Genomic DNA, 22010 nt, shown 5'->3' with positions numbered 1-22010 from the left:
CAGCAAGTTGTCATCCCCTTCAATGCCTTCCTGTGCCACCCCCCTCTGTGGAGCAAAGCAGTAAGCAGATTAGTCGGCTTCTTCCATCAGTGAACACTCAGTGCCTAAGATACTTATGAGACATCTGTTTTTTAGCCTCGTGAGGCTTATGCGATTATAGTGTCTGTCTCTTGTCCCCTTGTTGGCCAATTTCAATCTTCACCCAGGGATTTTGGTCTCAAATACGTTAACTTCCAGAAAGTTTTCATGAACTGGTGACCAAATGAAACCAAATGATGCATCCTGCTGATGCCTCTGGAGAAAGGAGACGAGCAACAGCTTCTGCTGTGGCCCAAGAGCTACGCAGGAGGTGGAAGGGAAATCTCTGCTTCGTGCCTGGGTTTTGCAAACCAACCATCAGGAGCAAAGCATCTTGGACCAGTGGGTGCTGGCTGTGTGGCTCGGTGCTGTCTCTGCTCCAGCTGCAGCCAGCTGTGCTGGGAAAGGGCGAGCGGGAGTCCCCAGTGTGCTGTCCAGGTCCAATCTCCTGCCTGCCAGCTGCTATCAGTGATCCCAGCAGTGCTTTTCTGATCCGTGGATTAACTGAGTGGTGTGTGCAAAGATACAAGAGCTGTGTGCAAGCCAGGCTTGGTCTGGAGAGACATTGCTGTGGTCGTACAGCTCTGCTTGTGAACTCAGTGGCTTGAACCAGAGTTCACTGTGATGTGCAGGGCTGGGCTGCTGACAGGTTGGTCCTTGCAGCCGTCGTAGTAGCCTTATCTTGAAAATTGCTCTCTCAAAATTATCTTGACAACTGAAGTCTAAATTCTCTTGAGTCTGATGTCCTGCAAGTGCTATGTGTTAGAAGATGCACGGGTACAAAACGTATCCTACACCATTTAATGTTTCCCTGAGATACTGTGAATTATGGTGATGACTGAAATCCTCTGTACACCCACATTTTTGTAGAATTCTTTTTGCTCCTTTGTGAATTACACTTAAATACTCATTAGAGCTGAATATGTCTCCTTTTGGCAGCTGCCTGACATTTTTGCCTTGTAATGCAGAACTTAAGGGTGTATAATGGACTGTGTAAAACCCACATATAGTAGTTCTGGGATTATGGAGGAAAAGCAAAGGTTTCATGTTCTGGTCCTTATTAGTGAACTAAACCCTGAATGTGTCCTTTTTTAAACATAAACGAAAGACAAAAGACATAGGAGATTTGCGAGCAAGGTCATTAGTGTACCGAATTTCCCTCATTAGATCTGTTACATTACTTTCCAACTTACACAACTCTCATTAGAAAAATTTATGAACTGGAATGATTACTAATATACCATCCTTTAAACCATCGCTACTTTTAATTGCAAACCAAAAAATAATTATGCTTCTGTGCTATAATGGATTTGTACTTCTGTGCATGTATTTTGTTGTTAGAAATTTAATGGAAGACCTTTCCAGAGCCAAGGGGTGGAGGGAGAGGAGAGGAAATTGTACTACTTAGAGCAGTTTTCAATTTAGCTGCAAATCCTGAAGCATTGCTTTAATTTAGTAACCTTGTTAGGGCCAAGTTAATATTGCAAGCTAATATGGCTGTTTCTTCTCCTCACTAGACTTTCAATTTCACATCCTTACATCTGATTTGAAGTGACGGTGAGAGGAAGCATAAGGTGTGTCTCATTCTGTTTGGACTCCTTGTTTACAGAAGAGTGATGGAGATGCTATTAAGCACAAGAGGGATCACCATATGCCTGTTTTTCTTTGTATTGAGTTTGGCAGCAGGTATTGAAATACCATTATCAGGTGAGTTGTAGCTATTTACTGAACACTGTACTATTTTCTTTTCATATTCTTCACCTCTGTGTTCTTTTTTTTTTAAATAAAAGAAAACTTTCCCTGAAGAAAAATGTTAAGTCCTGCTTTTCAGTTGTTCAATTTTTAATTTAATTCTGCCGTAACATGGCCTTTGGGAAATTCATATGTGAAAACAAGGTAAGCAACTTTGTTTGGACCTTTGTAAATTGTAGCAGTAAACTCGTCTAATAACAAATATCTGGTGCTTGTGATCCAATACATCGCTTGGCTCTGAGGGTTTGATTTTTGTCCTTCACGTAAATTCTTCATTTTGGCTCTTAATCTTCCTGAAGCTTGTTTAAAGCACATGTACCCTTACTTACTTGTCTTTCAACCTGCCCTTTCAATCTGAAAAAGGAGCAGGTGTATGTCTCAGGGCGTACATGAGTCCTCAGAGAGTATTTCCTGCGCCTCTCATACTGCCCTGGGGAGCACCTCCTTTATTCCTCTCTGGCTGTGATGCATTCAAACTGCCTGTTTTACACGGTTGGTGTGGTTTCAGGACATGTGTAAAATATGGGATGAGGCGCATAGGGGACAATCCAGTGAAAGCCCATTCCAGTGGACCCCATTGCCTGGAGTACAGCCCAGACCTCCCAAGCTTTATATTTTTCAAACATAACTGGACCAGGAGGATTACAAACTACAGGGGTTTGGGGAAAAAAAAACACAACAAATCAAACCTCAATCTTACTAGGTTTTGAATGAATTATTGTAGGGATAAATATATAAATAAATAAGCCCAAGGAAAAAGAAATGTAATCTTTTTGCAGGGTTTTGGGTGCTGTAGTCTCAGAGTAGGACATGGAATAGTTTCAGGGCATCGTGCAGACCTGCCGTGAGCTGTTAGCACTCTAGCGTCTGCCAGTAGCCCGAGCTGCAAAGCAGAAGGCAATCAAACAGGTTTATAGCATATTTTCCTAAAACTATCTGAAGTTGTTTAACAGCACTTTGAAGTAGAATTTTCTTAGAGGAAAGTAACACAGAGTCTCCTTGTGTTTAAGTAAAGCAAAAGTGGAGCTATGCCTGTACAGTTCAGGACAAACTGAGCTTCCACTGCTTTTAAGCACCTGCACAGGGGAACCATCTAGCCCTTAATTTGCTTTAATGGACCATTTTATGTTTTAATAAAAAGGAATTATGTCTGATCAGTGAAACTGGTGGGCTCGGATGTCTTTGGCTTTGAGACCACATGGTATGGCAAGGCACCACATTTTGCTCCAGCTTTGAGCTTCTTGGACTTAAAAGGGAAAGCAAAGAGCATGTTAATTTTCTTCCTGGCTTTTTATAACAATGCCATGATCCTATTATCCCCATCTGCACTGCAGGGAGCATTCTCCCTCATGTGGTTCTGTTACAGACATTCACAATCCTTTAATTCCCTTAGAAATAAAATATTAGTGAAACATCATTGTGTGACTGTGTTACTGGTAGCAGTTGTTCCCATACTGTACCCTGGAAGGAGTAATAAGTCACTTTCACAGTCTATGGATGTCCTGGCAATTTTTTCTAGAATGGAGATAGCAGTTTGCTACTTCATGTGTATGTGTCTGTCTCTGGATTAAAAAGTCAGTTATTGACTTCATTGCTGAATAAATTTATCAGTATACACCTCCATGCTTTGGCTTGAGCTTTAACGTGGCCCCAGCTTTCCTTTGGCCTGGATGGGTTGGTTGTGCATGAAAGCGTGCACCGGTGATGCCCCTGAGTGACTGACTGAACAGAGTCAGTGCTGTCAAGGCTTCTGTCTGCTGAGGCCATGATAGTGTTCAGTTTGGGGAGGAGAGAGCATCATCAGTACCAGGAGGACTATGATCATCATCCCTTTTTTTTTTAAGGCAAGCCACCCTCTTTGCAGGAGTAAGACAATCTTGGCATTGTCCATTTTGAAGAAAGGACCTGAGCGGGACATAGTTTTGGTTGAATGGCATTTTAACCCAGTATGTCTTTGTGTTCAGTTGCACAGCTTCCAACAATCATGGAGCAGTCTCACACCCAGGTTGCCTACCCTTTTGATGAGGACTTTACAATCAAATGTGAAGCTAGAGGAAACCCACCGCCCACGTGAGTACTACTTTTATCTGGAGAAGCAAGCTTTTAGCCTTTGCCAGACATTGTTCTGGTTTTGAGGAGAGGAGGAATAGCTGATTTACAGTAACCTGCTCATCATCGTAGGGCAGGGTTAAGGTTTGGGTTTCCATTTAATCCATTTGGCTTTTGTTGCTCGATCACTTCCACTCACACTGTGAATAGATATCACCATGCCTCTTTCTTGGTGGGACATGTTCCATTTCTCTAGTATCTTTTAAGTTGACCCCATGATTTAAAAGACCTTATCTGGGCTGTGCTGCAAAAGATAGGAGGTGTGTGCTAGTAATGACCTAGCTGGTCTTCTGCCTTTTTCACAGTAACTCTAAAAATACCAATTGCATTAAACTGTGTGTTCAGAGCCTACATTTGCATTTTATCAGATACCTTGTCCATAGTTAGCTGTGGTGATTTTATAAATATAAAGAGTTGTTCAAATGAATATCCAAAAGTAAGCTTTTATGTATTTTACACTGATATAAAAACGAAAAAGATTTTCAGTAAAAATGTGATCAACAAAAAGTATAATAACATAGTAAAAGCTCCTCCTGAGACTTTCGGTACCAGGTGGTGTATGGGCTAAATTAATAGCTGGTTTGCATGTCATTGTTCTTTAATCTTTTCCTTCTTTCTCTGCAGCACAGTCTAAACTTGCTTAAAAAAAGTAGTTGTTATTTTATATCAAGATGATTTGATGATTTTTAATAGCACAGGAGTGTTAATTGGTAATATGATAACAGATTTCCTTTGTTTCACTCTTTGTCAGTGGATCAATGAAAAGTTTTCTGCTCTATTTAAAAGTTTGTGATAGTGCTGGTTAGGCAACAGGAACCCATCTTCTCCTCCATACTGTAGCAAGGCAGTATTGCCAATACTAGTGCCAGAATGTACATTTCTGTTGACATTAATTTATTCTCTTAAAACATTGTGAAATGTTGAAGGAGGTGCATCTTCCACTAAATATATGTTATACAGTAATTTCCAACTGCCCCTGCTATTGAATCGGTGTAGCACAATTTCAAGCCATCTGAGACTTCCAGCTACATAAATTATGACCAATTCTTCAGCAGTCATCAAAGCCACACCCCAGTAGCATCAAAACTAGAAGTGATTCTCTGTGAAAACCAGGAGAAACTCTGTGGAGTTGTCTTGGTTTCTCCTATTAATCCTTGCCAGTTCAAAGTACCAACTCTACTACAGACACGACTTTGTCACAAACCTCTAGTTCCTTTCACTGTGTGGCTCTTGTTATCACAGATGGTCTCTCTCATTTTTTGTCCTTGCCTTAAGCTTGGTATTCTTATTTTATGTCACAGTCTGTTACCCAAAAGTAAAGTGTCAAACAGGAGAGACATGCCCAATAGCTAACTCAAGTCATAGTAGCACAGTTGTCATTTTACCATCCAATTCTCTCCTCTTATATCAATTTTTTCCTTTAATTTTAATAGTGCTCATATTTACCACTGGGTTTGTACCGTATTTCTCTCTGTTCTATGATTTGTCCCTAGTAACACTTAATATTTTCCAGCTTCAACTGGACTAAAGATGGGAAGCCATTTGATTTATTGTCTGACCCAAGGATAGTTGCATCTAACAACTCTGGAACGTTTGTGATTCAAAACCGTGGAATCATCACTAATTTTCAAGGGAAATATCGTTGCTATGCGTCCAATGTGCTGGGAACTGCTATGTCAGAAGAAATCGAGCTAATTGTTCCAAGTAAGGGCTTTAACTTTAGTTGTGTTTTGAAGTGAAAACTGTGTTTCCTCAAATTAAATGGGAAAGAACTGGTTACTATGGTGGTTTATGGTAAAATATGCACTGCTCATTATTCAGTGAATATTGGAAAGAAGAAATCTGTGTGCTCCCTGGAATTATTTCATTGTATTCCTGATTTGGGGGACAGAAACCAAATAAGGATGCAAGATTTCAGACAATACCACTGGACTATCAAGTTCTTACAGGCTTCCAGGTGCTGAACTGTCACTCCTTACCAACTTTAATTAATACAAACTGGGAAAATAATTTCTATGTTTTGCTGGATATATTAATTTGGAAAACATTTATTGTTTACTTTTCCTTTCAGAGTATCATCTGTCCCACTTTGCCTCTAGAGGGTGGTTTAGGGGATAAATTGGTCTAAACTTCTAAAGAGCCATCTCAGGAGAGTTCAGTGATTCAAAAGTCATTATTTGCTTTGACTTGACTGTTGAAGTGCCTTTATAAAGTACTTGCTTTGCCTTTGTAATGAAACCCATAAGAATTCTTTTCTGATTTATATTTGCTTAAAGCCACTATTTGCTCTTATGATACTATCTCTTCTAATACTTTTCTCTTTCCATTAAGAAGCAAGCATAAATATGGATGAGAGTTGTAGTCTGGTAAATTCTCTACCTAATCTGGGCAGAGACAAATCATCTGTGAGCTGATGCAAGCACATGAAGAAAATACAGAAATTAAAATATTTGGAGATATGAAGCAAAGAGCAGAAAAAAACTGCAGAGTAGTTCTCTTAACTGCAGTACAGTTATTGAAAGACATTAACTGTTTGTGAAAGAGAAATGATGGCATAGATCGTGAAGTAGTTTTAGAAATATATTAAAAATTAAAAATGTAGCAGGCAATAAAAGAATGGGAAGTCACTGTCAGAAAAAAAACACTTTGGGGAAGTGTTGTAAAAGATACTTCATGAGTTTGGGGAAACTTTTCCCTTAAGGTTGGAGTGATCTCTCTAATAGTGGAGAAATGTGTTTGACAAGGAATTAGGAATCATGTGGTGCTTTTACTTTCCAAACATTTATTGGAAAGCAAATACTATTAAGAGCCATAAGACTGTACCATTTCAGCTTGGCAACTGTGACTGAATGCCCAGAAATTGGGAGCACAATATCATCTCCGTCTCGGAGCATGGAACTTGAAATCAGGAGCTGGGAGAAAGGATGGGAGAAATAGCAGCTTATTACTGCAAAACAGCAACTCATGCAAATGTTTGAAAGCTCAAGAGGAAGTGTCAGTCGACTGTGAGTTCATTAATGTAGAGTCAGTAGTGTTCAGGGTTTGGTATAATTACTTAAAGTGAGAATATTAAAGACCTGGAGCGGAATGGAGAATGAGCTCAAAAATGTAGTTGTGAAAATTACTGATCTTAGAAATGTGTCTTTCCATTCATTAGCACAGAAGAAGGGCACAGGGGGAAATGGGTGGCTTTGAGGAACAGACTTGTAGAAGTAGAATGAAATTTACCGATACAAAGTTCAAGGTAACAATTAGGACAACATTGATTCAATCAGCTTTGTACTAAGTGCATGTAGGTTGGAAGTAACGTAGGAAGAAGACGACACAATTGGACTTAAATTTAGGTTCAAAATATATAAAATTAGAAGGGGAAAGTTAGAGGCAGAATCTTCCCGGTGGGAATAGAAAGGGCAAGAAATTTCACAGGCTCTGTAACAGAGCAGGGTGAGAAGATGAAGCAGACTGTATGATGTGTTCAAGTGGCGTAGGAGAGGACAATCAATAGTGCTGTGGAGTTTTTGTGAGACTAGATCCTGCATTTCCAAGTTTCTGTGATATTTTGTTATCAAGGGATCTGAAAGCACTGTGCACATGTGGAATTGGTGTGTCCATATGATAGGAGATGTCTTCACAGTCTTCTCAGCCTTTGCAGTGATGAGATGGCTACCTGTGTACAAATTCTACTTCTGGCAGGTCATTGCAGATGAAAAGTGCTATGAGAAACATGCATAATCATTTTTATCGTGTACTTTTCATAGGAGATAATCCTAAGAAGCATTCTAGGTGTAGCTGGGGATGGGAGAGTGGTGGTGCTGTGATCACATTGAAAATAAGACACATCGCAGAGGCTGGGAATGTTCCTGGGAGAGGGCCGCTGAGGATGCCATATAAATGTATTTTTATATATGCTTTTCATGAAAGACATGACTTATTTTCCATCTAGCAAGTTTTATGGACTCTTTTTCCCTGGGAAATTTATTTCATGTTGCACTGTATTGCATAGTATTCCCTGATGCAGTAGCTTTTGCGTTTGGTTAGGAATTACCAAGATTACGTGTATTGCTGTGTGATTTAGTCTCTACCAATTTACGGTTGCTTTAAGGGAATAGCATTTCTAAGTAGAGGAGAAATGCACAAAGTTTTAGGACAGTAAGTTGAAGCTTATTGACCTAATGATCTAAGTTGGCTCTGCAGGTAGGACAGTGCAGCTGATGTCAACTGGAGTTACAGGGAGGAACAGGAGAGTGATGCAGTTACTCAGAGCTTTAGACAGGACGTGATTATTCGCTTTGGAGTCTGGCCAGGGCAGTGAGGTTAGTACAACTTCTCTTAAGTAAAGTGTCTCAGACTCGTTATTTTTCAGATGAGTTCAAGATGTCAATGTCATGTTCCAATGGAGGTGTGTCACCCCCAGCAGCAGACTATTGTGGTACTCAGTTTAGTACTGAACTAAAAAAGATGCTTAAAGATGGAAAACAAGAACAAGTTGCTGTCTGTGTCTTGAATTATTAAATCTGTACTCAGAGCAGATAATTTTTTATTTTAATGAGAAATTGTCTATACTAGCTGGAGTAGATATTAAATATACTGGAGGTACTCAGCAACAAATGAATAGAAAAGTTACAAACAGGTTGTTACCAAATGCAAGAGGAATTTTAGTGCTAATAAATTCCTAAATTCCAAAAACAAATAAATGGTACAGATAATACATTAGAGGGATTTAAACAACTCCCACAACTTTTAAGGCACATTTACTTTTATTCATAATCTTCTGCCGTCAATTCTTTCATTTAATGGTGCAATGTAGATGCTGCAAATTAAATCAGGATTCAGAAAGTAATAGAAGACATGTTTGATTTTCTAAAGTGCTGGAATGTCTACAACTGTGCTCAAGTGAAATAGAGCTGCCGGTGCACAGATCCGCTCTAAATGAGGCAATCACTGACACAGAAGAGTTTGGGATAAATTACTTCTATTCACGCACAATTTTTGAAGCAGAGACTAGTACATGTGAGCTCAGTACATGCATTCATGATAATGATGCAGAGGTGGCAGTGCTTTGCCAGCTCAATTCAAGTAAGGTGTAAGCTGCTTGGCAAGTCGCTATGCCAATGAAGTGAAGAAAAACCCAGCAAGTCAGACTAGGCCACTTTTTTTCATAAATTACTTTTACAGTGCAGAAGTACAATGCTGGGTCTGCAACGTTAAGCATGAAAAGGGGAACAAAAGACTGTTTACTCACAGTAGTCGTTCCAGGAAAGCAGTAGAAGTGTCAGTAGAAACGATCATTAAATCTCACCTACATAATGAAAATACCACACCTCCCCTATATATGATGACATTAAGGAGTGTGGGGAAGAATGGGGTCTGAGGATCTCTGTCTGCATCATTTACCGAGTCCAGATTGTACAAAGTACATGCAGCATGAAAATGAATTTCAATGATGAGAACACAGACTTCAGCTACCCTCCTCCTGTATTCAGGGAATCTGTTGCTTGAATTGCTGAGTAGGCCCAACGCCAGAGGAACAAGTACAGTCTGAACTTCTTTAATTAACTGTAATGTAAAAGACTCTTTATGGTAGACTGCTTTAACATTTATGCTCAGTATTTCTGAAGCTGCTGCTTGAAAAGACCGAAGCTCTGAGGATGGAAACATAGCCTAAACATAAAATTGTCCAGCAGCAGGCTATGCTATACCACTTATATTAGTTCAAGAATTCCCAAAGAAAGTAAAATTTGCCAGATGTGAATATTGTGAAATAATTAGAAGATATTGAGGTGATACTAAATTAGGAGGTCTCCATAACACACATTGTGGAGGGGTTCAGTATAGCCTTTATGGAAGAGAAAATAAAAGAGTGACTCACGGAGGGTTTGCAGGTGATAGGAGTAATAACTAAACCTCTTTCTCTTAAACCAGTGTCAACCTTTGACAACTTTTCTGGCTGTCTGAATCATTGTGATCATTCTAACTATTGCCAGTGACTATCATTTTGGAAAGAATGGTAAAATTTTACATGAAACAGGATAGTCACTGATTCCATCATAGAAGCTTCTTTGAGAGTGAGTGGGCTGACAGTCTTCCTGGCAGCCAGACTTCCCTAACTTTTTCAATTTAATGCAGCCGTTAAAAAATCCATAAATAAGCAGGATCATATATCATAAACAGTTCAGAGGCTGCAATGAAAATTACAGATTTAACTACTACATATACCACATGGATCAGAATAGCAGTTGGTGCACTGAGGTGTGTACTGGAAGCTGCCCAAGCTGTATTTGATACAACTCATTTGTTTGGTGACTGCAATTCACATTTATGATTCTTTGATACGTTGGGCTGTTCACTGCGTAGGATATAGATCTGTAAAACAAATCACTCAGCTATTAATTAAAGTGTCTGAGGAGCTGGGAATTTCCAGGATATGGGTGTTTCTTGACTATTTCCTCTTTCCCTTACTCTTGCACCCTCTAAAGCTTTATTTGCATGGTTTATGGTTGGACTTGATGATTTTAAAGGTCGTTTTCAAGACCTTTAAAATTCATAATCCTGTGATTCTGTGAAGAACTTAAGAATATCTATGATAAGATATTCTATCTAAGAATATCTATCTAAGAATATAGGCTAAGAATCTAGCTCAGACATAACTCCACCAGCATCTTGGTTTATAGTGATGTTTTCCTACAATAGTTTCCCAAATTGCTGATTTACCATAATGCGTTGTCTCCCATTTTACACCAGCTACTCATAAAAACAAGACACGGGGGTCTGAAGGACTTCTACAGTTACCTGGAGAAATCCTTTTCCTTCAGTTCAATTTCTCAGCACTTCACCAAGAAACATGTAAACTATCAGATTGAATGGACTCTCTTCTCATGTAAAGTGGTGTACATTGCCATACTCGATACTGTTATATCTGTTGTGTGAAGAGACTGTAGTCAGCTGTGTGATAAAAACTAAGCTGTAGGAGAAAGTGCGCTCATAGGTACCTAAGTAAGTTTGAAGTAATCTTGGTGGGGATTGGAGTACCCTAAGTCTGCTTGCTACATTTGTGAATCTGTACCGCTAAAATCAAGTTTAGATTTTATATTACCTTGCATTGATCTCCCTCTTATTTGCTTTTAGTTGAGATACTGCACTTTCTGAAGAGATAAGAAGTAGGAGGGAGTGACCCAGCCTCCTTTCTGAAATTTCTGTAAACCAACCTAATTTTCCAGTGGTATTTCAACTTAATCGCTAGTAAAGTTTAGTCATTAAACTTTGAGTCACCCCAGGGATTAAACAGAGCCTGGTTTCTTACACAGATTACTCTGGAAACTGATAATCTTCCACTTCCATGGTTTACACATTTGTCAAAACACTATGTTTCTGGGGTTTGAGCGCTGTACAGCATTCACAGTACAGCCCTGTCCGGAAATAATTATTGGGCAGCAAAGCTCTTCCCAAGACTGTTTTGAGAGCTTTATATGTTACAGTGGGCTTTTAGAAGATGACTCTAACAGAAGTCAGGTGTACAGTATTTCATCTTCCCTATGGCTGTTTCATATATGCCACTTGATCACTTGTGTTGTGAGGGCCATCCCTCTGGCGCTTCAGCAGGTCTGTCTCAGAGTCGTTAAATAATGTTGTTCTCCCCAGTGTTATGGAAGTGTGAGAGGTAGCACTTGGAGCTGTGCTCGATTCTCTGTCCCCTCTCATTATATCTGTGTGCAGGAAATTACATGAAAGATTGACATGACAGTTTTAATGGTATCACTGCAAAGAGATCAATGGGTTGTAAATTTTACGGTGTCCGTGTGCTGCATTGATAACTGCATATGGTATTAAACACTTTTATGACACAATTAATCTTGCATAATACTTTTGAGCTTAGTTCAGCTGTGATAGTTTCTGTGATCAGCCACAAAGCAGTAGTGATTGATTCTGGAATATCTGTTAGTTAAAACAGGAACGCTGCAAAAAGAAGAAGAAAAAGAAAAAAAAAGCCTATGTATACATACTGAAAACGAATGCGCAAGAGGCAAAGTCTAATGTGAGAGTAGCTTCTTGGTTTTAATAAATCTACTTCTGCAGAGTTTAGGAGCAGTTATTTTTCTAGTTCTTGAGACTGAAGGGGCCCCAGCAAGAAAATGTGCTTGTCAGAAGGTTTAGCTCAGGAATTTATCATGAAAGTTGAGTTTTCCTCTCTTGCAAAGCTTCAGGGGTTCAAGACACTCAAAGTTATGCACTGAGGGAAAAAAATAAAAGTTATTTCAATGGTTTTCACGGTGAACTTAGTGAAACAAAACAGCATGGAAGAACCCAGAAGCCTTGACCACCTGTGGTTCAAGTACTTTTTTGAGGTGGAGAATGTTTGGGTTCAAGTTGCTGCTTCCCCTGGTGTAGTCCAGAGGCAGACCTCTGGGCCACACGCTGGAGATAAATGTCTGCACTGCCAGTTTATGACACCAAGATCGTGATTTTTCACTGTCTTCTGGGAGGGACTTACTGTATTTCGGTATAATTCTGTAATTATTTGCTACAGAAATTTACTGAGAAGAGCAGTGGTTATGGCACCCAACTCGGGTGCTGGACATCCGGATTCAGTTGTGCCAGATGAAGCACAAAGTAGGTTTAACAAGAGTTTGCAGTGTCCTAGATGAGTGATCGCCCTATTAGTCTATTTGCTGGTCTCTTTGGTTGTCTTAGTCAGAAATCCTTTATCCTTCACCTGATCCACCTGTCTTAATGTTTTGTTGAGAGTGGTGTGCTTTTGGGAATAGGTCAACAAATCAGCTTTGTCCTGCTGGAAAATGTTCCACCTCTCCAGAAGTCAGCAGATGTATTTTCCAAGGATTGAAGACTATAGGTTATTGAACGTGCTAGATTTGAATATATAGTTCCCTTTGTTATCTGAAATTTCACTTACAGAGTGAGTAATGCTCATTAACTCCGTTTTGCCTCTCCTAAGAATTCATAATGTATTAATAATCCTCCTGGAGATAAAATCTTTGCACAACCTGCATTCAGGCAATCAGCATTACAGTGATTAATTCTTTTTATGTTTACTAATCCAACAACGTATAAAGTCTCCTCAGAGTCCTTGCCCTGAATTTCTTGCCCTCCTTCAGTTTGTCTTTTGTGTTGTGACACTGCAGCTATCCTGCAGAGCTGCTGGACCACCGATATTTTGAATTTTTTTGTTTGCTATCAGAGTTCCCTGTCATGACTTGAACACTGGGATGGCAATATTTCTGCCAGTTTGATTCTGTACAGCCAGGGTGCTTTCATTCCTTTGCTGTTTAATTGCATTTAATTTCTCTGTTTAATGCAGTTGCTTAAACTGAAACTTTTGCTAGTTTGAACTTGCGTAGACTGAAAGCGGAACCAACATCTACCCTGAAACTGTCTTGGCTAAATTTGTTTAAGGAGTGGTTATATTTTGCACATTAATTCCTTTTCAGTAATCTCTGAGGTGCAGTCTCCTGGTGCTTGGTTTGATGTGGGCTCCAGCCCAGCTCTGCTTCGTCTCTGCTTAGATGAGATACAGTTGCATTTTGGGCTGCTGAGACTGGCCAGGATACCCAGGTTTGCTAGGAATGCTTCAGGCTTTGAACAGTCTGACATCAGTGCCGATGCTCTGGGTGATTAAGCAAGTCCTTGATCCATTAATTATTTAACCTATCTTTAAGCCCAACTATTGTAGCCCTTGTGTGTCCCTGTGTATCCTTTTGTGCAAATCCTTCTCTGCATCCCGAAGGACAAGCTTGCTGGAAGGTCTGTGGGTCTGCACAGCGAAGGTTTTTACACCAGAGAGGATGAGGTGGCAATAGAGTCTTTAAACTAGTCTTCTGCTTCATCTGACTCTGCAGATGGATAAGAACCAGGACAACCCCAAGCACAAGGCAGAATAGCTGTCTGATGTCTATCCTGCATTGACTTGCAGTGACTTCTTGAAAACTACTTTTTAGTCAGGACTTTCCAGAATATACTGCATTCTGAGTCTGGTTTCTTATCTCTGTGGAACAGCTTGGGACCCATGAGTGCTCAGTCCTCTATGCTGATCTTAGGCTCAGGCTTCAATTCTGTGTGGCTTTGAGTTGTCGCTTCCAGACAGTACAAAGGAAAGAGCTACGGAAAGTGTTTCAAAATAAATACATTAAAATAACTCCAAGCAAAGGTCATGAACATCACAGACAAGTTTTAAATATCACCATTCAGTCGCCTGGCTTTCAATATTACAGTGTGTGCATGTTATGAATGAGGAATGCTAGCTGAGATTTCTTACTTTTAGTAAAATGCTTTGTTATTCTGTGTTGCTTTGTAAATAATAGTAGAAAGTAGTGGTAGAAGATGTAAAGGATGATGCTAAAGTAAATATTTTGCCAAGAACTGTGTTAAGAAGGAAGCAAAAGGCAACATTTCAAAAGATAATAGTAAAAGAGGAACTTCTTTGCTTCTGTACAGGTGTACCAAAATTCCCCAAAGAAAAAATTGAGCCCCTTGATGTGGAGCATGGTGATTCTGTGATTTTGCACTGTAACCCTCCAAAAGGCATCCCACCTTTGCATATCTACTGGATGAATATTGGTAAGTAAACAATTTGTACACAGTTAATATGAAGAGACTCAAAACATTTGTCTTCCAGAGCAGTTTCATTACAGATTCATAATTGATGAGAATGGTAATTGTGCAAGTGCTTAGGAAAAAGATCTGGATATTGAAAAACAAAATTGAAAAATGGAGAATGGAGATATGTTTTTACATAGCAAAGTTAAATTACAGAGTGCATTGACACAACATGTTATTAAATATGAGATATCAGAAAGCTTGCATACCCGTAAATGAGTCTACCAGTAATGAGCACTACTGCATTTACAATAGGGAGGATAAAATATATCAATATATCATTTCTATCATTACTATTTTCCTCTTCTCATAAACAAATGATTGATTTATGATACTAAAAAAAAAAAATTCTCAGGTATGTATAATTAGCTCCTTGTGGGTTTCTGTCACATTATTCTTCAGCATTTGTGTTCTGCGGGATTTTCTGGCTCTTAGCAAACAACGTAACTTGGATTGACTCCATGACATGAAGGGTTTGTTTCTGATGCTGACCAAGTACTTGCAGAGACAGGGTGCTAGATTAAACCTCTGATTTTATAAGGCAGCCTCTCTACCCCTGGCATATATATTTAGCGCAGACCTACATTTGGCTGGATCAACGATGAGACAGTACAACAACCTCAGTTCATACTAACACTCCTCTGCTGTAATCTGTAGTTCCAGTAGAGCAAAGTCCTTGGGAGACTGGCTGTGAGGTTCATCTATAAATGGTGACCTCTATATGATCTTCACAGACCTTTGTATGAGAAAGAGGTACTGGAAATTTCCTTTGACTTGAGCAGTAACTTTCTACTGAGTATTGTTTTATTATCAATTTTTCATTGTCAATTATTTTTCATGTATTGGGTATATATAACTATGTTGTTTTAATATATAATATTTATTATGAACTGTATGTTGAATATTGATAAATAACCCATTGGTTATGCTGGATCTTCTGCCTCTTTCACATCAAAGTTATATCCTGTATCTGGAAGCAAACACGCGACAGGAGAGCATTAGTAGTCATATTGGTGAAACAGCTCAGTATCGTTACCATATCATAATTATTTTTTCCTACTAGATTTGCAGCACATTCCGCAAGATGAAAGGGTCTCCATGAGCCTGAAGGGAGATCTCTACTTTGCGAACGTGGAAGAAAATGACAGTCGAAGTGATTATTGTTGCTTTGCAGCATTTCCAAGACTGAGGACAATTGTACAGAAAATGCCAATGACGCTGAAGGTTTCCCGTTGTAAGTCCATGGATGAGTATTTTCTTGTTTTCTATTGTTTTTTCTTTTTTAACTCCCAAGGCATCAATGATTGCTGATATGTGCCCTGCGTCTCTGATGCGATTCTCTCTGAGAAAGAAAAAAAAAATGCATGTTACTGTACTTATTTCTGCATTATTAACCTTACTCTAAGGGCTAAATTCAACTGATGAAAGCTTTATGCAGCTGTCAGGCTCCCAAAGTGCTCCATTCTTCCTCCTGTTCTCCCTTCAGTGAAAGCCAATCATGCATTAGGGGAATCTGCTTCTCTTGCAGTCCAGCAGGTCACCGCTGGATGGGACTGAGGACTTTATATGGCCACCTCCCTGGGTGTAGGTCTGGTTTGGTCCAGGTGCAGCAATGCATTTGGGAAGGACGGTGCTTTCCAGGTCTTTGCAGGCTGCCTTGAGCATCAGTAGCAACATTTTATTAAGGAATTGAAATTCCTTAATAAAATGTTGAGTAGGGAACACCACATTTTATTTAATTATTTAAACGTCTCCGTATTCCTGTAGGCTCCAAGGGCCTTATACAAAAGCTAGTTGCAGGTACTGCTCCTGCCCCCGAGCCTCGCTGGTGCACGTGAAGCTTGCTGTCCCATCATCGTACGTGTACATTTGTTTGTGTGTATGCCTACCCACTGCTGTACCAAACTGCTGATTTTTAACCTCTAATTCAAACTATGTAAAGCTGCTGAATGTGTGGGTTGTGCAGGTATCACTGTTAGAGGAAAAAATACAAATACCCAAGCAAAAAATCAGCCTCGTAGGGCACGCTCTCAGCTGGGTTAAACCAGCAAAACCCATCAGAAGCTGGTGGAACTAAGGTGGCTTGTACCAGCTGGAAATCTATCCTGCTTTGCTTGGATCTCTTTTTGCTGTAATAATTTCTTGTGCCTCTTGCTGTGGTTGCCTTTGCCCTTAATATCAGCCTAAAGTTTCACTAATACTTCTGACCTTTTAGGCTTATGCAGACAAGAAAGCCAAGGAGATTTTTCTTCATGAATGAAAGCCTAATATTTACTATATGATTTTGAGAGTTTTCATGTTGGGATAAAAAAGATAAAGGATTAGTAGTGGGTTTGTATATCTTAATACTTGCTAAAACGATATCTTGGGATAATAATTGTGAGAAAAATATCAAAATGAAATGTTGATCACCGTAGGTTTTCTAGTGGGTCCAGTCCCACACACATGAATGCACTGATTACAGAGAAATGAGGAAAGGTTTGATTGTAGGGTTGGTGGTAGCCCTGGCAATGGCCCAGCAAAACACTTCATGTGCATTGCCACTGAAGCCACAAGACTGGGTGCAGGCAAAAATGTACTTAATTTTTTCAAAACTCAGCTTGCCACTGCCCATTCCACTCTGTGCCAGGTCCCTATTGAGGGACTATATTAAAAAAAAGTTCATGGAAGCAAGTTAAGCAATAAGACAGAAGAGACTGGATGAATTTTATAAGATTTCTTTGTAGTGGATACTTAAGGCTTAGTGATCTTTTTTTTTTCCTTTTTTCTTTTTTTTTTTGTCATACTAGCTAACTAGGATGAAATCATGCTTATATCACCCATGAAGTATTTTGCAGAATAATGCATATGTTTGAATATATTTTTTTTTTTGTATTTTCAGAAATTTGTTGTTCATCTGTTGATTTACTTTTTATTTTTGCTTGTTTCTTTCTTTCACAGAAGAAACTGGGGCGGGGGGGAGCATGTTTTTGTTGATTTATTCTTTCTTTGGATTCTCTATCAACTATGCATGTTTGTGTTTGGTTGTCACTTTTATTTATTTCAGTTAAGCATGCTAATGACTCAGGCTCACCTAAAGCTGCGGTTACTAAGGGTGAGTTGAATGCATCTGTTATTTAGCCTTTAAAATGAGAATCTACCTGAGCTGAAATGAAATGTGAGCTGCTGCTCAGGAAAAGGAAAAAAAATAATGTCATAAAAGCCATTTTATTACAATGGCATGGATTTAAGTGGTCCATGGAGTACAATTTGCTCATCTTGTAGTTTTTGACAGAAATCTGAAGAGTTTTTAACTAAGAGGTAGTTTTCTTATACAAGGAAGGAACATTTACATTTTAGAATGTAAATGTTCCTTCCTTGTGTAAGGATTTCTGGATTTCTCCTGAAATCCTGGATTTCTCGTGTTATTGGTTCGTAGCAGGGGCCAGGGCTGGATGTTTCGAATCTCCTTCTGGCAGTTAAGAAGACGCTGGTGTTAGGTACCAGCAATTTAAAACCATGAATTTGTGTCTAAAGGGTCACTCTGGGATTCTATTACTCCAGGGTGAGCTTAAGGTGTGGGTTTACAGAGCTATAGGTGTTCTGTGTTAATTGTCCCCATCTGCAGCTATACTTCACTGTAGATTGGTGATGGTTCTCATTTTTTTGTATATTGCCCTGTCTGATATTCATCACAGGTAGGCATGACAACAAGGCGCTTCTTATCCTGGGGATTCACATCTTCCCTCAATCTGTGTACCCCTCTTTGTGGAGCAATATTCTAAAAATATTCTGCTTAGGTTTATGCAGGCAATACGGATAAGTCAGAAGGCAGCTAGCAGCTATTCCTGCAATTCTCCACCCAGTTAGTTTTTGTTTAAAATATGTAAAAATCAGAGCCTTAGGTTTCGTATGTAGCTCTTGGCTCTGATTTATTTGGTTAAATTACTTTGGAGAGTCTGCATTTTTTGAAATGCCTGATTTGAAAGTCCTGAAAGACCTTATTTTGCTGGACGAGCACTGAGGTTCTTGAAAAGAGGATTCTCCTTGAGTGTTTTATGTTGGACAACTGATGAGTCCTCCTGCCTTGGCCCACAGAGGCTCAGCATTGTGAGAAGAACAAGCAGGGTTTGAGCAGAGTGGCAGACATTAAAAAACTGATTTTTCCCTTGTTTGAAGTCCTGTTGCTGCTCAGGAAGGGGGACTGCCTGCCTTTGGCAGTAGAAGGTAGAGGGCAGATGGAAAATGTATGAGCGTAGCCAGAGGCACCGAAGTGTTTTGCTGCACCTCTTAGCACTCATGAGACAGATTTGTGGAGATACAAAGCAAGGGGAGGAGAAAAATCAGAAAATGGTTCAGAGAGATACATGAGGTCTTTTACCAAATCATCCGTAACTGACTATTTTTGAAGAACTAGTACCATTTGGGGACTTATTCATTACTGTGCTAATTGTTATTATAGCGATAACTGGATAGCCATTTAACTCTATGCATATTTCATCATGAAACCATTGTTTGGCAGGCTGGAACAAATGGTCCGTTGAAATCAAATGCAGGTCAATCTTGTTTTATTATTTTAACAGTCTTCCTTACAAATTGTATCTCCATTACTGCAGATTTAATAATTGTTGCAAGAAGGACAATTCTAGGGGATATTCAAGTCGGGAAAGATGGGTTTTCATCTGAGATTTAAAAGATGACTGCAAGTCAAAACAGAAGAAGGGTGCTGAGATGGTGTAGACCAGATCAGCAGCTGAGAAGACCGGTGTAGCAAGACTGGCTGAGGTGTATGATAGAAAAAGTTAGTGGCTGGTTACCATGACATGGAACTGTAAGAAAAGGGGCTTTGCCAGTACTGCTGCCTGTTGTTATTACTGTAGCTGTCTTCTGACTGTTATCATGAGAAATAGGAGAGTCCTGAATTACTCCCAAAGCATACAAATAAAAAAAAGAAAATTTACAAATCGATGTCTGAAACCTGACAGAAGTAATGTTTGTGACAGTATTGAAGGATAAGCAAAGACTCTTAAAATTTCATATCTAACTTTTATTTCATTTTATTTTATTTTTTAGCAAATTTTATCAAGGAAAGAAAACCCAAACTGCTGATCCCTCCTGAATCTGCTGGCAGTAGCTCATCAGTCACTGTCATCAAGGGAGGTGTCCTGCTACTCGAATGTATTGCTGAAGGGCTGTGAGTAATGCACGATACTGTACAAACTTAATCATCTGTTGAAGTAGAATTGAGGGAAGAAAAAGCTATATTAAAAATTATACAACTACAAAGGAATATACCTACTTGCCCAAACATTTTTAAATTGAACCTCTGTGCAGAGTTTTTCTAAAGAGCGTGTGCTCCTTTTAAAGCAGTACAGAGCTAGCATGCAGCATTCGTGTATTTTTTTTTGTTGTAGCTTATAAACAAGTAATAAAGATTATATTGTGGTAAGTATTGATTTTTTTTTTCTTTACTGTTAAAAAAACTTTTATGGAACTTCTTTTCAGTAGTACCCTTTTTGAGATGTTGAGAAACTAAAGAATATCAGAATTCAACTTCTCTATTTTGCCTCACAACCTGTAACGTTTCTTTTCTGGTTTTGCCAGTTCAGGTTTTGGTTCAATGCTCAAATGTAATTCAGCAGTTTTATAGGTGTCAGATCTCAGGTTTTAAAAGTAAAGTACTTCAGTGATGCGATACAAGACACCTATTAAGGAAATGCCCCACTGAGTGAAACCGGTGGTCGTCCTGGCCCAGCTGCGTGAGAGGTGCTGGCTGGGGAGCATGCGTCAACCTGGCTGCTTTCTGTGATCCATTCGCCAGCATCCAGAATTACCGTACAAAGGATGTTCCTTCCATTATGTATTCACAGATGGCAGTATGCTGAGGAACAAAGTCCAGAACTGTGTAAAAATGCAGTGAACTGGGTTCAGACATACTGGTTTGCTCCTGCAAAAACTAACAGTGTTGGGCTAACTTCAGATTTATTTCCAGTCCTGTGTTTTTTGCTTGAGCCCATTCCTGTGCTCACCTCTGGTGCTTTGTGCTGTATGGATGTCTCAAGCTTCTTATTGCTGTTAGAATTTATGTAGAAGCACTATGGAAGCTCTTGTCGTGGATCTGGCTGTATTAAGCATGGCAGAATTTCTCAGTGAGAAGATGCTCACTGAAACAACATAGGGTTAACGTAGATCGTCTGTGATGGGATATCAGGACAATTTTGTTCGTTATTGCAAATAACATAGAACAAAACAAAGGTAAGTAAGGAAAGGGAATGGCTAAATAAATGTTAAGCGCGGTCCTTACAGTGAAGCTGTGATACCTCTTTCAGACCTTGTTCCTACTGCAGTAACTGAGACAGATATCAGCTCCTCTTTCCCCTGTCTTGTTTTTCAATTTTTACTGTGTACTTGTAGATGCAATAATCTGCCCCAGAAGAGTTGCTGCCAGAGAAATAAGTAAAGCGAAAAAATCTCTCCAACCACTAAACCTGCAATGAAAGCACAGTCGCTTCTGGTTTATTTGTGATAGAGGTTTTTGTTGAATGGGGACTTAAATCATCGTCTTCTCATGCTGTATGGTAGAGCTGCAGTTCTATGAATGCAGACTGTGGTTAGCAAATAGAAAAGTCATATTAAAGGCTGTGCAATTATATCCCCTCTACAAAATTCCAAAATCAGGATATTTATCTTCCTGAACACTGAACAAACATGTGTAGGGTATTCTGTGTGGACTTTAAAGGGCATTGCTCATTTGAGCTGGCAAGATTATGCCTCTGCAGTGGGTTGCCATTTCTGAGAGAAGGTGAATTACTTGTCTCTGTTGGATTCACTTCAAGTATCTGCAGTGAGTTTCAGTCCCCTGTTGCAATGCTTCCTTGTCTAATTCACTACCCATCAAGCTAATTTGCAAGCCCACAAACCTCCACAGAAGTCCACAGCTATGAGTTTATAGTGTTTTCAAGGAACTTATTAGGAAAATCACTTTGGAAATGCACAAATATGAATTTTCATGTGCAAGAATTAATTTCATGTACAAGAAGAGAAAGCAAAAAAAGGATACTGTTTATTTAGGAAAAAGTAAAACAAACAAAAAATAAATATTTTTGTTTCACTCAATTTTCCAAGGAAATTTTTAAAACCAATTTTTCAGACAAAAAGGTTATTTTTTTTTAATAATTCACTTCTGAAAGAAGACAAAGTACTTCTGGTTTGATCACCAAACATTTTTTCACTGAAACCCTTAAAAAAACCCCCAACATTTAGATGAAAATGAAATGGTATTTTTATTTGTTAAAATTCCCATTTTCAGCAGAAAAATGATCAGCTTTGCCTATATCTCTGCCAATCTATCCCGCCAAATGTCCACAAATCATGGAAGCAGATAGACTGAGCCAGATTTCAAGTAACGAAGATCAGGGGCAGCCAACTGCAAAATAAGGAATTAAGTACATTTCCAGTCTGTCACTTTTGAAGACTTATATTCT

General features: G+C 39.2%; 1 protein-coding gene across 9 annotated transcripts in view; it reads left to right on the top strand.

Moving 5' to 3' along the window:
• CHL1 (cell adhesion molecule L1 like) overlaps positions 1–22010 on the top strand; it is a 139710-nt gene that overhangs the window by 77586 nt on the left and 40114 nt on the right. For 8 of the 9 annotated variants that reach the window (XM_054076721.1, XM_054076718.1, XM_054076724.1 and 5 more), the window contains 7 exons: positions 1596–1785; positions 3795–3900; positions 5453–5643; positions 14386–14508; positions 15611–15781; positions 17594–17641; positions 19600–19720. In XM_054076721.1, the coding sequence (XP_053932696.1) occupies positions 1695–1785; positions 3795–3900; positions 5453–5643; positions 14386–14508; positions 15611–15781; positions 17594–17641; positions 19600–19720 (851 nt within the window). In that variant the 5' untranslated portion in view covers positions 1596–1694. The remainder of the gene's footprint in view (positions 1–1595; positions 1786–3794; positions 3901–5452; positions 5644–14385; positions 14509–15610; positions 15782–17593; positions 17642–19599; positions 19721–22010) is intronic. The other variant, XM_054076722.1, reaches the window with a different exon arrangement.

This window comes from Cuculus canorus, chromosome 11, assembly GCF_017976375.1.
Source record: "Cuculus canorus isolate bCucCan1 chromosome 11, bCucCan1.pri, whole genome shotgun sequence".
Taxonomy (NCBI): domain Eukaryota; kingdom Metazoa; phylum Chordata; class Aves; order Cuculiformes; family Cuculidae; genus Cuculus; species Cuculus canorus.
The sequence above is the reverse complement of the archived record's forward strand: the minus strand, read 5'-3'. Positions and strand labels throughout refer to the sequence as shown.